The sequence below is a fragment of the Sardina pilchardus genome, chromosome 3 (assembly GCF_963854185.1).
Source record: "Sardina pilchardus chromosome 3, fSarPil1.1, whole genome shotgun sequence".
Classification (NCBI taxonomy): domain Eukaryota; kingdom Metazoa; phylum Chordata; class Actinopteri; order Clupeiformes; family Clupeidae; genus Sardina; species Sardina pilchardus.
In genome coordinates, this window is record NC_084996.1 from 34,562,247 (window position 1) to 34,578,654 (window position 16,408).

The 16,408-nt window shown below is 43.4% G+C and overlaps 2 protein-coding genes across 4 annotated transcripts in view; both read right to left on the minus strand.

Moving 5' to 3' along the window:
• The window catches only part of stat3 (signal transducer and activator of transcription 3 (acute-phase response factor)), a 38,700-nt gene extending 28,149 nt beyond the window's left edge, over positions 1-10,551 (minus strand). For all 3 annotated transcript variants that reach the window (XM_062533003.1, XM_062533002.1, XM_062533004.1), the window contains exons 1-4: positions 10,324-10,551; positions 4,427-4,566; positions 2,137-2,380; positions 1,705-1,797 (exon numbers count right to left, since the gene is read on the minus strand). In XM_062533003.1, the coding sequence (XP_062388987.1) occupies positions 1,705-1,797; positions 2,137-2,380; positions 4,427-4,554 (465 nt within the window). In that variant the 5' untranslated portion in view covers positions 4,555-4,566; positions 10,324-10,551. The remainder of the gene's footprint in view (positions 1-1,704; positions 1,798-2,136; positions 2,381-4,426; positions 4,567-10,323) is intronic.
• Positions 10,552-14,896: 4,345 nt separating this feature from the next.
• LOC134077417 (caveolae-associated protein 1-like) overlaps positions 14,897-16,408 on the minus strand; it is a 17,754-nt gene continuing 16,242 nt past the window's right edge. Inside the window, exon 2 of the mRNA XM_062533006.1 lies at positions 14,897-16,408. This exon is cut by the window's right edge and continues 382 nt beyond it. Coding sequence (XP_062388990.1) covers positions 16,026-16,408 — 383 coding nt within the window. The 3' untranslated portion in view covers positions 14,897-16,025.

Here is a 16,408-nt window from a genome sequence, read left to right on the forward strand (position 1 = left end):
CTTGGCTGACGAATGACATTTCAACTGAGTGGTTAGATATAAAAAATATTACAATATACTTTGAGATCATGTAAGGCAAACATAAGGCCAGAAATACAGAGAAAGCACAAACTACCTAACTACTTATCCACCTTAACCACACTCAACTCCATTCCCAAGTTTACGCCACTACAATTGGAGGCTTAAAACATTGGGCTAGGTATAGTCTTACACGTATTTACCTGCTACTGTAGTTCTATTAAGTAACAACAAGCCCAGTTTTTGGACTTCAAGGTGTCTACAAATTAGACAGCTCTTTAATAAGCACGAGGAAACAAATACTATCTTCATCTGCAATAGAACAGTAATCTTAGGGGGATCCAACTTAATTCAGGTGGTGTTTGGTGCTACTCTGCCAAGGGAAAACAATGAGGGAAAAAGTAGGGGTTGTTTTCACGGTTAAATGTGTGTTCTGTGTACAAAGGGCGAACAGAGGGAAGGGCACAACCAAATCTCTTGGCAGCTTTGGTGAAAATTTGCTCCAGTTTGTTCTTTGTTTGACTGTTCCCATAGAAGTTCCCATACTGGAAAGTCAAAGGCTGGCTTTATATACAGTAGGTGTACCAGCAGGACTTTGTTGACATGGAACTTGGAAGGAAGTACAGTGTTTGTTGGGCCTTTTTGAAGACGTGGCTGGTTTTAATGTCCCTTTTTAGACCACTGCTGATGTATGTACCAAGGTACAGTATCTGATGGGGTCTGCCCAGATATACTGTAGATTGCTCAGCGATATGGACTGGTGCTTTGACATCTCTTCCTCTCTAGTCTTTGGAAACACATGATGCGGAAACATGATGCCTCGTATATCTAAATAAAATGGAAGACTGAGCTTGAACAGTTATATCTCTGTCTGGAAACTTGAGAAGAATTTTGTTCTGATGATATGTGCCTTGTTCCAACAGCTGGAGAGAATTTGAATGGAAAGTGCAAGTTGGATATTTTAGATACTTAGTGCACCACACAAAACGGGGGGAAGAGTGGAACATCAGCCAACTGCTGGAGGAATTGTGAGGGAAAACAGCTGCCTGTATCTGCTTGCTCTTGTGAGAAGCTGAAGAAATACTAAGATGACACGACACCTACAGTACGTAGCCCTGAATGATATTTGACCGCTTTCTTGGGAGTTGTCCTCAAGGGTTTGAGTGTGCAGAGGATTTGTACCTTCTGCAAATCCTCCTGGTGGCAACCACTAAAGGAATCCCAATGTGAAGCTCTCTTGAAGAGACCTGTTTTTCTAATGTTTTGAGACGAGAGCAAGCAAGCAAGTGTGCAGTGTGTGTGTGTGTGTGTGTGTGATTGATTTTGGATTTTATTTTATTTGTAAGAGTTTTAACTGGTTTCAATTGTATCCAATAGAGTGGCAATTTAATTCCAACTCCTTAAGAAGTTTCTAACTTAATGAGTTAAAAAAGAAAACAAGAAATGTGGAGGTAAAAAACTGAGATCAAATGTATGTAGGAGTTTCCAGTGAACCTGTTCCCATCACTCCAGGATAGAGCTGCATTACGGTAACAGCATAGCAATAAAAGGAAGTGACTAACGCTTGTGTCACACACGCAAATGCTATTATTGTTCTATTCCTCGATGACTAGGTGATAAGACTGTCAGGACGCACTACAAACGTCTGCCCTTTACTTTTACAATCTGGTTACCATGCCAACTTACCTGCACTCTCTTCCTGATGTCCTGCAGGTTGTGCTCCAGGATCTGCTGCTTCTCGGTCACCACGGTCCCAGAGGGGTGGGCCGCCTGGCCATCCTGTGGACAGACAGAGTTGGGTGGAGGGAGTGGGTCAGGTCAGCTTTACCTGTACAGCCAAAGCCTCAGACTAACACCAAAGCGGCCCACAACAATGGGCACATCATCATACAATACTGTTGCAAAAGTATGAACATTTACAAATGTTAAAACTCTCTGCTCACGATGTACTTCTTATTAAAGACTATCCGTGTTTGAATATGTATGCCTGTGTATGTGTGGAAACAGAGTGTGAGAACCCAAACACAACTATCACATCTATGTTTGTAGGCCACTGCAGTTTGTGCATGTGCTATGTGTGTGTGTGTGTATGTGTACGTGCACCTGCGTGCATCTGACCTGCTGTGCGGTGGTGGCGGTCTGCAGCAGCCTCTGCTCCTCCCAGAGGCAGCGGGCCACGATGCGGGCGATCTCCATGGGCTTCTCCAGGTACTTGCTCTGCAGGTGCTGCTTGATGCGCCTCAGGTTGTGCTGGTAGAGCACGTTGTTCTCCTGCAGAAAGCGGCTGTACTGCTGGTCGATCTCGCCCAGGAGGTTGTGGAAGACCAGCGTGGCATGGGACTCCTTGTTGGCCGCGTACGCCCTTGGGAAGACGAAAGGGAAGACAGGTAAAGGGAGAGGTAGGGGCCAGGGATTTCTAGTGGACGCTGTTATCGAGAGTGAATTACAGAAATGTGTGATGGTCAGGAATCAAACTAGAGTCCAGTGCGCTCTAAGCAGTTACGGTATCTGCTACATCATCATGCTCCATGCAACAACGTCGAGGGGAGCAGAAGTGTTGAGTAAGTGGTGAGAGGAAGTTTGGTTAACAACCATCTGGAACAGCTCACATCAGCAAAGGGGCTTGTTACCAACTAGTATACAAGTCAAGGCTCAAGTCAGGGTACTCATTAAAGTATAACTTCCGGAGTAGAAACAACCTAGGGTCTATTTAGGGTAGTTCAAAACGACAAACTTTTGATTGAGAGCAAATGTACAATAATTGGTGGTGATCTTGTAGCGCTGCGCAGATCTGGCTGAATATTTCAATACAAAAATGCCTTACATTTAGCTAGATCTGCGCAATACAAACATGCCTTACATTTAGCTAGATCTGCGCAACGCTGATTCGACCGAACACACCTGCTGATTTGATGGTACCAGACCAGGAAGCCATGGAATTTTCCTCTTACAGATACCGGTCTTGTTATAACCCCTCTGTACACTTTCAAAGTTTACAATACTTCCAGTCTGTCGGTAGAAACCCTCACCACAGTACCACGGAATTTTAAAGTGTCTAACTACCGTCAATAGACCCACGGTTGTTTTTACTCCTTAGTTACACTTTAAATGTCGAGTGCTCCTCTAACATGAGGCCTTGAGGCCTAACATGAGGCCTTTATCGAGCCCCGTACCTTCAGTAATACTAAGTTAAGCGTACACCTGGACCACTTAAGGGTGGGCATAGAGCTGGCTAGCACTACGCCACTACTGTATATCTCGGGTCAGAGCCCAAGAACGTTTAGGCTCATCATGTCCCTTGTCAGCTAATTTAGTCTTGTGAGTGTTGATTATGAGCTACCAAACTGACCCAGTCACTGTATATTTTGGATTGGTTTTGAAGTTCATTGGCTGCTATTCCAAGACTGAATGAAACTACATCAATCTAAATGAAAATAGAGAGCAAAAGTTCTAAATGCATTGATTGCAGTACATTCCTAGGATGCAGAAACATTTGTTGCATAGCTGCAAATTACTGGAAATTACTACAAATATTCAGCTTTGCACAAAGAAATAGCCTCAAATGTTAGAAGATTTGGTCAATGGCACAGTTCGAATAGAGAGGGCCACCACCATATTCAGGGGAAATCCCAATTAGTTAAACCTACCAAACCACCCACTACAACACACTTCTGTTCAAACCCATGCAGGTGAATCTTCCGCTGAAATTTTACAGTGAGCTATATCTATCTGTGTGGTCTCTCTCTGTGTGTGTGTGTGTGTGAGTGTGTGAAAGACAGAGAGAGAGAGTCTGTGTGTGTGTGTGTGTGTGTGTGAGTAAGAGAGAGAGAGGGAGCAGGAGAGACAGTCAGTTGAAGGAAGTTGAGGTTGTGTGTGTGAACCCCAGGAGGGCTTATGGTTCATTAAAAGCCATTTCTTGAGAACTGTGACTGAATTTCAGTGCAACAGGGGCTGAGCACTGCGGTTTCCACAGCTCCTCTTCCTGCAGAGGCTATTAGAGAACATCAGGGGCCATCAGCTGCTTCATGCCCACAACAGACCATCTCATCTCCCATAGCCAGTGCAAAGAAGAACACAGGCCAAGTAATTACTCATGGGTCCACCTCTGACAGCATAAAAGCTTTTAGAGACCAAAGAGGATGCCTTGGCCAGCTGGTTTTCATCACACCTCGTGTAAACAACCCACATGCCAGTCAAACTTGCTCTGGACGTGATCAAACTAGCCTAAGAGTATTAGTTGCAGATCACATGTAACATGCTACTATTTACTGCTGTCCAAGACAGTGATGAACTATTCTCAAACTTTATCAAGCACTACGCTGCAGTGGTGTTGGAAAGGGAAAGCTTCACTTCTGCTATAAGTAGGCGTGCAGATGGCATTGGCCTGCCCAGTTGAGCGGGTACCCACCAGTCCTGGCTCTCGATCCAGGGGGCAAGGAACTGGCGCAACTCCATGGGGAAGCTTTCACTGTACAGGTGGTAGAGCTGCTCCAGGTAGCGCGGCTCCAGCTGCTGCAACTGATTCCACTGGGCCATGGTGACCTACTCCTGACCCGATGGAGGGATGGAGAGAGCGATAAAGAGAAAGAGAAAGAGAAAGAGAGGGATGAAGAGAGAGGAGGGAGACAGAGAGCAACAGTGAATACAAATGACATGGCGATGCCACAGCTTGGAACATAGATCACTTATATAGGCCCTGCCGGCGAGAGATAAGCATCTGTTGTGTCTCAGTGCTGGTCTTTTCCGGGAAACGGTGAATCAGAGACACTCAACGCCCCTTCTGGTGGTTGACCAAGTGTCGTCCCAGCCTAGACTCCACTGACAGCTGAGTCTGTCTGCGTGCTGTGGCTGAGGGGGGGGGGGGCGGTCTCCTGCTGCCTCTCACTTCCTGCACGCCCCCCGGTGGTGACGCTGGAGCACAGCCCCCCCTGTGTGGCGCTCCCCCTCCCCCTCCCCCAGCACTAGCCGCGCTAAACTCCCGCGCACCGCTCGCTGACACGCACTCTCACACACATACTGTAAACACACCAAAACAAACAAACACAGTGGGGTGTTCATACGCTGGCTGGATGTGCTTAATGGACGGACACATAAATCCACTTCTGTATACGCCTTGTCGTTAAACACAGCTGTCTGATTAGTGGGTTTATAAATGCCATCAGTGAGTGAGTCAGCCAGCAGTATCGCCACAAATTATACAGACTTTGGACATTGTATAGGTCTCACACCTCCTCCTCGACATGAAACCAGAGCTGAAGGTGGGTAGGTTTTTTTCCTTCTTCACAGGCTGGCTAATGTGAGGTGGCCCAAATGGGTGCTCAGCTGTGGGAGCCAACTGGAACATCACTGAGAACACTGCATGAGTGCTTCTAATGTCCTCATCTTCAGTCTTACATCTGAATACTTTAGCTGCACAATGTCCATTTTCACCATGGGTATTCTCAGGTCTATGGCAAACCAGGTAAACATTGTGACCATTATTGCAACTAACAACCCCCATTATTTAAAATAGCGCCAATGTTTGGGGAAATTAGCTTATTTGCCGTCTATCCCAGAATGAGGGGAAAGGATACATACCTTTCTGTTCTCTGTGTGTGCAAAAATTCACTGGATGTGGGTTATACACACGTTAGCCTATACTTAACCTATAGCTAAAAGGAAGATATAGGCCAACTGGTGCAACTCACTTCCAGTGAAATATGCTATGCTAGGCTAACAGTGGCAGGTTAGGTTATTGCATGCATAGAGAAGAGACAAGTATGTATCCTCTTACTAGTAGCAACAGTAGCTTTTTTTACAACCAAATGTTGGCGTGTTCCTTTAACTGTTGTTTCTATGAATAGTTAGACATTAAATGCTGACTTGAACACATTAAACACACAGTTTTTTTCTCTGCAACAGTGAGAGTTTCACTTGGACTTCCTCTTCCTCCAGATGAAAGCGCAAGAGTCGTTATATAACCACAGACATCGCAAACCTCACTTCAGGACGAAACCAAACACCCCCCATCCCCCACCTGACGCCGCACCTCACTCAAGCTTTTGCAATATGAAAGCGCAGCCCTAAAAGCACTGATAATAAAAGGAGGCTTCTCCATGAACACATATCCCCTGAGGACATTATATTAACAAGGGACAACGAGCATCTGGTCACCCCACTCAGTTTACACAGAAACACAATGTCCCGGTAGCAGCAACCTGGACAGGATGCCATATCCACTAAGCCTCCAGTTGATACCCACTTAAAGCCAAGAGCTGCCAAATGGATGGCGGGTCGACAGCATAATGGCTCATTAATTTATGGCCTTGGCTCTGTCATTTTATTTGGCAAATCCTCCTGTAGATATTTCTCACGGTGTCTTCACAGTGCCAACCACAACTGCAATGCATTCTGGGGTGGCAGACAATGAGGTGAGAAGGTGTTTTTGTTGGTGTGATTGTGGAAAAGTGAATTTGCAAGTCTACACCATGGTTTACTGGTTCACAGGTAAACTCAGGACTTCCATCCTCTCACACCCAAGTTAAAGCACAGACCCAGATGCAAATAGGTTACATGATATGACCCAATTTTCCTGGGCCACTTTTCAAGTCAATTGTGTTTCCGCATTGTCTGCCCGCCAAACCTGTCAACAAACAGAAACGCTTCTAGTGGAATCTGTCCTGCATGAAAGAGAAAGAGGCAGGCTTGCCTTCTCCGCATACCCCTGGGAGATCCATCCCACAAGGGAGCTGAAACCTGTTGAGTCACTCTCACAGCTGATCAATCCCGTAAATCGCACTAAGTGACGTAGACTTCCTCTTCCTGCTTGCTGGTTGAGGTTCACCAATTTCACTCGTCAATAAACCTGCAACCTGATGTTGAGGGGAGGGGAGACTCGACCCAAATCAGGGAATCCATAGACATCACGGTCATCTTATACAATGGTGCTCCAGGGGTCAGGCACTGGGCTTGTCCAGAGCTACTGACTGAGTCTGCCAACAAACACAATTATCTCTTGGTTTCCCTCCCCCTTAAAAGGAAGTTTTAGGCAGTGTGCTCTGACATGCATTTGTACCACATAAATTAGTTCAATCTCTGACACCCATTGGCCAAATCAAACATTAGGAAATAAGGCAAGATAATGTCCATAATCTTTGGCAATCATTACAACAGTCGAGAGTGAATTCAGCACACATGCTTTGCATTTCAAGCTCATCGGCTTTTATGACAGGGCCTTTTATCGCCATAATCTCAGGGCTAGGCCCCAAATGAACAGTCACAGACAGCCTGTTCTCTGGGGATGCAAGCGCTCACCACATAGGCTAGAATAGGACTCAACCCAGAGACTGCCTCGCTATGTGGAGGCACCAATTAACACCATGGCACAACTCCCAGCAGCCACATTTGGCTGGTTGACCAATCAATGCAGGGAAGCAGCTTGCTATGAAACAGTGAAAGACTAGGCCGTAATGTTCCAAGCACTGAGGGCCCTGCCATATGATTTTGTATGGTCAAGGGAGAAGCACTCGTTATGCTGTTCTTGTGTTAGGAGATTGCATGAAATGCTGTGTTTATAAGGCTTATGGAGAGTTACTGTACAAGGTAAAAGCTTTGAGTCTACATGGATATAGGAGTCATTTCATGTCAAATCAAATATGGTTGCTGCACCACCTCCATTTTTTTTGTTCAAACCTTGTTGTCTATATCATAGAGGGGTCCCAAAACAATGGCTGTAAAATACTTATATTCAAATTCAATGTCCTCATATTTTTTCCCAGCCCATTAATTTTGTTTTACTGCCTGGTAAGCAATGTTCGGGAATTCATATTTTCAAAAGTATTATTCCTAGCCAGGCCAAACTGTAGGATGGAAGACAACATAACACGTTCTCAGTATGACTGAACCATTAAATATTTGTATAGCATGCTAATTGATATTCTGTTTGACCCTAGATTTGGACATTGAGGGTATACCGGTATTGTACATTTGTTTTCGTACAGATTTGTGATGGGATCTGGGAAAACCCATCATATGGTGAAATTTCACCAACTTATGACACCATCCTAGCAACATCCAGGATTTTGTGAGGATGGTATCCTGTCACTATAGTATCAGAGTCGGAGAGGAAATGGATTTGTGGATTTGTGATTTTTCTTGTCTTTTCCCTTCTCTACTGAAAAAGCTATTCTGTTTCTACTTTAGTGGGGCTAAAACAACACATACTGTATTCTTGCCAATGGCTCTATAGCATAGTTGATTATTGAACGATGTGCACAGCAGTACTCCTATTTTTCACATAGATCTCTGTTTCTCAAGGTCACTGTTTATGTAAAGTACACTGAATTACCTCTGTGTATGAAATGTGCAATACAGTATAAATAAACTTGACTTGACTGAGTACAGTCTGTACAAAAACAAACTGATTTTAAAAATGCCCCTACAGTGCAGCACTAGCAAAAAGGAATTCTCCTTGAACTTGGCCAGGAAAGTCAGGGTGGAAGCCCACTTGTGCTCACTTTAGCCTATTGAATGAGGCATTGTAGCTGTCCTGTAGACAGACATAGCAAATCAATCAATAGGCCTACAACGTTTCAAACAACAAATAAGTGCCTAACATTCTAGTAAGTAGCAACATATTGCAAATTCCAGCATGACCAGAACAAGTTTGCGCAGACAGGTACCTCGCATTAGACAGGTAGCCACCATTCTATCAGCTGACCATAAAGGCCAGAGGTGTGTCTCTTTTCCCGTAAGCCTGACATTTCTATTTCCTGTTCCTTTGAAGTTGCCTGAATGGAAGACTTAAATGGACCTGAACAGATACAGGTGCATCCACTGTAAAACAAACTGAATATCATGGACAGTTCATTTTTTCCCTTAATTGATTTCAAAAACTTAAAACAAATAAAGTGAACTAATCAAATTGAATTGAATTGAATTGAATTATATGCTTTTGATGATGGTTTAGAGCAGTAAGAAATAAAAAATCTAAAAAAATATTCAAATAAAAATATTGTACGGAGCGGTCAACCTGAGATTAACTCTAATCAGCTAATTAGGTCAAAACACCAGCAATGGTCTTTAATCTCTCTTTCTGGGCAGGGCTTTACACATTTCCATGACATCCTATTTTTCTGAGATGCACCTGCATACATATCTTGACACAAACTGGTCATGTAACCACCATGTGGAGGATAGGCTAAGTGTTCAGTTCAACACCTGTGTGTGTGTGTGTGTGTGTGTGTGTGTGTGTGTGTGTGTGTGTGTGTGTGTGTGTGTGTGTGTGTGTGTGTGTGTGTGTGTGTGTGTGTGTGTGTGTGTGTGTGTGTGCACGCCAGGTATCTGCATAATAATAATAATTATTATTATTATTATATATATATATATAATTTCATTTAACTTAATTATGCATTCATATTATTATATATCTAACCCAAATAAGTGCAGAAGTGAAGAATGGATGAACACCTGCCAACACATCCCCTGTCCCAATATTGGAAGCGATGACGTAACAGCTCGAGGGGCATCCCCAGTTGGTGAGAATGGAAGAGAGAAACTCAAAACAGAGAGAAACTCAAAATACTCAGAACGCTTCGAAAAGGTGGGAAAGATGCCTGTGGGATAGCCTACACGTGTCGACTGACGAGGGTAGTAGAAATACAGGTCTGTGCGGGTGGGATGTCCTTTTAGTTTTCATTAATTAGAAGGCCTAAGCGAAGTATCTCTGGCGCATCATGGTAGGTTAGAACACAAACAACACTGGGTCATTTTTGCATGAGTTAATAGCCTACTTAAGTGACTACTGCCGTGGTGAAGTCTATAGGCTACTCTATACATTATTATTGAAGTAGGCTATTTCATGGCGACCGTTACAGTGTTGATTTACATAACGCAGTAGGCTAGATGTAAGCCTACTTTCATTTGGTCAGTGTGTGCCTAGCTGAAGCCCTGTGTCACGTTACGCCTATGGGGAAACCCAACAGATATTGGATGCTGTTCGAGGTCTCAGAAGAAAAGCTAGCCGTCTTTATAAAAATGTAGCCTAGGCTACTTTTTACCAGATATTGTTAACAAGTAGCTAGATCCTTAATGTTGTTGCAGTCAAGACCCTTCGACCATGCCCAGCAGCGGCATAAGCCAGGCTACAAAGTTACAATATAACTTCCATGAAGACACCTTCGCGACTCTGTTAAACGTTAGAGGTAACTTCTGGATAACACATCAGTGTCTGGCTCTCGAGACTGGTCTACCAATTCAATACATGTAATTTATTACATTCCTGAAGTCATGTAGCCTGAGCGACATTGGTAGCAACTTCACACTTACCTTTCCCTGGTCTCTTTTCTGACGCAAGTAGTATGTTTCGTCGACAGCACGACACCGCAGCCGCTGAATTGATAGAAATTGTGTTTTCTGTCAGCCAGAGAAAACGAAGATGGATTGTTCTATAAGCCTTTACAAACGACTTTTCCACCAGCTCATGAATACTTTCTCAACAACGACGTAGTCTGTGACTCCCAGCGCAAGTGCCGTCTCCCCAGCCACGGTGCACTTGACTGACATTTCCTCCATGCACTAGGAAACGATAACAGAATTTCTTCCAATTGTTGAATTGTGCTGCCACTGAGGGGCGGGTCTTGAAGACAAGCAGGGTTGTCAGAGCCCATGTTTTCTCCCAACCCCTATGTGGCTTTTCCGTTCAGTCAACCTCCCTCTGTAAACCAAAAGAAACCAATAGAACTCGACTATGTAGCGGCGGGAGGGTGTGTAAGTTCACGGAACAGCCGTACTTGAAGTCATCTGAATTACTGGCAGAGTCTACGTCATCAGGACTGTAATACAGCGATAGCATGCAGTATTGACTTAAGCCCTTTGTACCCCCCTTAAGCCTTTTGTAAGAGAACTTTTGAATTGCAAGATTGTCAGCAAAATACGCACTGCTTAATTGTAGAGGTCAATTTGTTTGTATAATAGTTTATTCAGTGTAGGCTACCTACCCATCCATGTGTTTAGTGCCCAGACAGCAAGCTCAGTATGTTCATTTTAATTAAAAAACAAAAGAAGTTTTTTTGATATGACAATAAAAATGGCATAATATCAAAATAGAATATGAACATTAGTCAATATATATTACAACTGAAGATTAAAAATATTTCCTAGAAGCCCACAAGTTATGTTGCTGAGAGAGCTAATGTTGAGTTTGTAGGTCATGACTTGGGAAATCTCCCAGCAATCTCTAAGAATTAGGTCACGAAACTTCCTCGATTTCGTAGGCTACTGACACTTCAGTGTTTTCAGATACTATATAGGCCTATTTACAGTAGAGGCTGCCTAAAAGTGAAGCACATTGTTCAAGCTTTTTTTTACAGGCACAATAAGAGATCATTTCTGATCCAAAGCATTTCCTCCAACATGCCAGCTATCTCTAAACCAAGCTGTCTCTGTAGTTCCTTTTTTGGGGGTTGTTTGAGACTTCCGTTCATCTTAGCCGTATGGATGTAGGTGTTTATCATTTTTACTTCCATTGTTGATGAATTCAATTCTTCCAGCAAAAAATGTTTGATAGTTCTGTTCTATAGTTTCCATGCATGGGCGTCTACTCTCCGGCCATTGTTACTATTGCGCTCATTGTATAACCACCCAGCAGACTGATGGTTCCAGTGGGTCTGTCTCTTGAACATTGCTATCAAGGCAGAGGGCCAACTGCAACAGCAACCTAACCTGCCTAGACATATTCTACAGTATCTATCTGTCTGCATGCAGTACAAGTAATCACAGTGCAAAGACATACACATGATACTGATATTACACACTGTGGTGTAAGAGCAATGATGAATACAATCTTATTTCCCACACATTCTTGCTTGGACTGGCATACTGTATTATTATCCCATTTGTCAACAGAAAGCTCTTAAACATTTGGTCATCAGATAGTCATGCTAAACATCTATTCATACTTGGTATGCCATGTCAGGTTCTCAAGTACATTGAAGTACAGTATAGAGGACAACACATGAATTTAAGCATGTAAAAGATTCTCAGTTAATTGTCTTCAAATATAAAATTGTATCATTGTTCATTGAGGTTAACCAGGATTCTTACTTAAACAAATTGTGAGATGTATTAATCTATGAGTGCAATTCCACAGTTGATATTAACCCTTTGTGTTTAAGCCCCATATCTGCCACTCAGAGGTGTGCTCCTGCTTACCGAAAAGCTACAGACTCAACAGATGGTATCAGTGTGAAACAGTAAAGCACATGCAGATGTTTTAATCAGTGTTACGGTCACTACTTTCTAATTATGGTTGGGGGTCCTCTTTTTGGCAGCACATACAGTATATTTGGACAGTCAAATACAAAAGAATACAAAATTCAAATGAATATCTGGTTCAGCACAAGAATGTGTTCAGAACAGAGAATGTGTGGTGTGAAAGAGGGGGCATTAGCAGAACTAAGGGTATGCTTAGGAGCCAAGATCAATGCCATTAGGCCCCCTGTGCTTCTCCCATGTCGGTTTCTTCTAAGAGCTGCAGCTGTTGTGTGTGTGTATGTGTGTGTGTGTGTGTGTGTGTGTGTGTGTGTGTGAGTGTGCGTGCGTGCATGCGTGCGTGCGTGCGTGATGCAGTCTGTATGACTTTATTTGCATTATGTGTGGGGTTCTCCATACTGTTTTGTGCTTACGTGTGTGCCACATCATCTCAAAGTGAAGACTTCTAAGCATCTGTCTTTGTTTGTGTATGTTTTGTACACCCCTACACCGACCATCTTTACAGGGGGAGCCACCCCCTCCCCATGCCACGCCCCCACCCATTCCCTTGTCCTCTGATACCAGGAAGTGCACTCTATTTAATTAGATGCTGGCCCTGGCCAGCTAACAGTGTTATGTAGTAGAGGGAGGACACTTCAAGAACGGAGAGACAAAGATGAGAGAACATGCCTTTGGAATGTGAGTTTGTATATTAAAAAGAGAGAGAAGAAAAATGGAAGAGAGAGAGGAAGCGAGTGAACATTTTGAATTGCCATTTTATTGACACATCAGCTGCTGCAGATGTTCTAGAGGTAAAGACTCGATCACTGTCTTCAGTCTTCTACCGCATTCATGTTTTCCTCCTGAGAGAAGATGCCTTTATTCTACCTGCAGGATTCGGGTTTGGATCCCCATCCTGCCACAACCAGTGTAAATACAGCCGAAATGAAAATATGAAACACACAGAGAGAGAGAGAGAGAGAGAGAGAGAGAGAAAGAGAAAGAGAAAGAGAGAGATGTGTATGTATGTGTGTTTGTTTGTGTGTGTACAGTTAGTGTTCTTGCACACACTACTATAGGCTATTTGTTTTGCGATCGCAATCTGTTTACTTTTTAAGTAATCCATATAGACATAACAAAGTGAAACTACTGTATGAGAGAGAGGAAAGAGAAAAAGAGAAAGAGAGATCCTCACATCAGAGACCTTGACCTTCAGTACAGCACACTAGACTGAGGGCATTCAACTATCATGAAACACAGCTTGACGTTCAGTGGTTGTGTACACCCTTGGGAAACTGCCTTTGATCCGTGATCAGCAAGAAAGCTTACCGGACAAAGGATGCTAAATGAGCACCAGTGTTTGAAATAGCCCCAGTCTCCATCATTTTTTCTTTTTTTATCACAACCAAACCAGAGTGAATAATTTCATATATTTCTCCAGTTCTATACTTATATCTCCTTTGCCTCTGACTTGACTTCTCAATTATCCTTGAAAAAATCCTTTCTTCTTTTGCCCTATTAGTTCTTCCTTATTACACTCCTTTCTGCCTCAGTCTGATATTGAACTGTTCTCCTCTTCCACCAGTATGTACCTTCCCCGCTCCCAATTCTCCTCTGTCAAGACTGATTGTATGGTCACTTCTTAATGAGGACATTTTGATTAGTAGGTCTGTAGATACAAGTAAATTGAGGTCCCAGAGAGGGCAAATTGGAATCAAATGAATCCCCAGCGCATGATTCTGCATGCTTCTTTATATCTCCTGGTGTTTCATTTGTTATTCATCATTCCACTTTACCCTTCCCCCATGCTGTCTCTCTGTCATCTCTCTTTCTTTCCATGCTGTTTTGTGGTATTTCTTTTTCTTCATCCATTCTCTCTCTCTCCCTTCGTCATCTCTGATTCTCTCCATCTGAGTTTTCTCTGTGCTATTCCTCTCTCTGCTCATTTCAACCCCCCCTTCACTCGCTCTTTCACTCACTCTGTCTCTCTTCCCCTTTTTCTTCTCGTTCTCCTCTCTGTCCCTCGCCTTTCCTCGATGAGGCAACACTTGATTTATTCCTGCAGTGGCATTGGTTGGTGCTCCTCGCGTGATCAATAACTTAGCCCATGGCTGCGTTTCATCCCAGCCGTTGGAATTTAATATCAGCACTTCTCATGTAATCAGCAAGTGGACAGACACGTAGCATGATATTTACAGTCTCTATTACTTACTGATGCCTTGTGCTGCAGTGCACCTTACCCCACCCACCTGCTGAACCAATGAACATTTTCCATTTTCACTCAACAATATACTGTACTGTTCTGCGATTCGGAACTTCCAGTGGTGGGCTATATAGTACTATAGTATACGTGGTTAGTTATGGTTTACTGCGTCATGTTGTGACGCAGACTCTAACATAACATAACATAATGATGCAGATGGGCCTTTAATCATTTAACATACATTAATCATATAACGTCAAGATCTCTTGTAAGCAGAGTTCCTCTTTAAAAATCTATTTAGCTAATGTGTCCAAAAATCAATATGCTGAAAATAGCTTCTGTAGAGGTTCCACAGATCCACAGCTGTTGTGTTCCAGCGACACAAATCCTTTCTGATGAATGAAGAGTAAATGTCACAGTACAAAAGAGGAGGTGACAAGATTGTACACACTGGTAGTCATTTAATGATCTGTTACAGCGATCTCTGTTTTATAAACATTTTTTACATTTAGTTATGAGTTCAGTGTTGACTTTATAAAACATACACACTCAGTCACAAATGATTATGGATGGTGACCTTCGTCTAAAACAGAATAATATGTACTCCACCATCAGATTCCAGCCAAGCTTATGCTCTGATCATACAAACTGATAATTGAATCTATTCCATTTTATCTGCCATAGATTGAACACCTAATCATTTTTACATGACTGTACATAAAGCATCGCTTCTCAAACACATAACCCTCCTTTTCAAGTTCATTCTTATTTTCACACACATCTAAACACTATCCTGCCACACAACATGATATTACACCACTAGTTCTCTTTTGACTTTGATCTCCAACTCAGGCTATATTATGTATTTCACAGTGAGGCTTAGGGCAGGGATAGAAGGGTAAACACATGGGGCAAGAGGAAGGAAATTAGTTTAAGGTTAGCTTATGAATACCAGCACGGCTAGAATGAGGACAGCCATCCAGTGTTGGGATTGAGACGTGCTGTTTGGCATCAGAGCTCTGAGGATACGTAATCAGGCTGGAGAAACCCCTGCAGTCTCACTCCTCTCGATAGCTTCCTGTGTTACGGTAACACACACTGTGAAACTCCCATCCTCGCCTCTCACTTCACAACAGACTTCCACACTCAATGCTGTTGACATCCACACCCCATTAACAAATCACTCTAAGAATGACACTCAAAGTAGACTCTATCATTTAAAGCTAATCAACTACGGGAAAACGTTAAGCTCTGAATTCTAAACCCAAACATAGAATGTCATGTGTCTATGGCAGCCTTGGTTCATCATACTGCAGTTCAGACTCTGATTAAAAAGAAAAGTGAAAACAAATGACAAAGTTAAAGAAAAAAAGACAAACAACACAATCTTTGGCAACAGTGTACGAGTCCATCGTCTCCCCCATGCCTTCTTTGCCATAATACTTGTTAGTTCATCCATTCTCTCATCAAACCATCTCTCCTCTTTTCGTCTCCTTCCCTATGTAGACCTCAGAAACATACACACGCATGCTTGTTGCTTATTTCCTCCACAAGCTCAATAGCCTTTATAAGCGCTTTATTTCCCCTTTTTCTGGTTTGGAAGATCTGTATCCACCAAGACCAGCTTTGAGGAATCCGCCACCTCGAGCACGGCCTCCATCTCCGGGCTGTCCAAACTCACCAGCACCCCTTCCTCCACCTCAACCTCCAGGGCCTCCTCTTCGTCCACCTCTACCAGGCCACCCTTGAAGACCATAGGCTTGGTCTCCTCTTCCTCATGCTCCACCTCCACCTTCTCCAGCTCCACGTGGCCCTCACGGATCTTCTTGACGTGGAAGGTGAAGGGGGGCACGCGGTAGGTGGTGGCCTTGGGGCGTGGGTGCCCTACGCCCCCATCGTCACCGCCGCCGCTGCGCTCCAGGTGGAGGGACTTCTTGAGCTTGTCGCGCGACAAGCGCA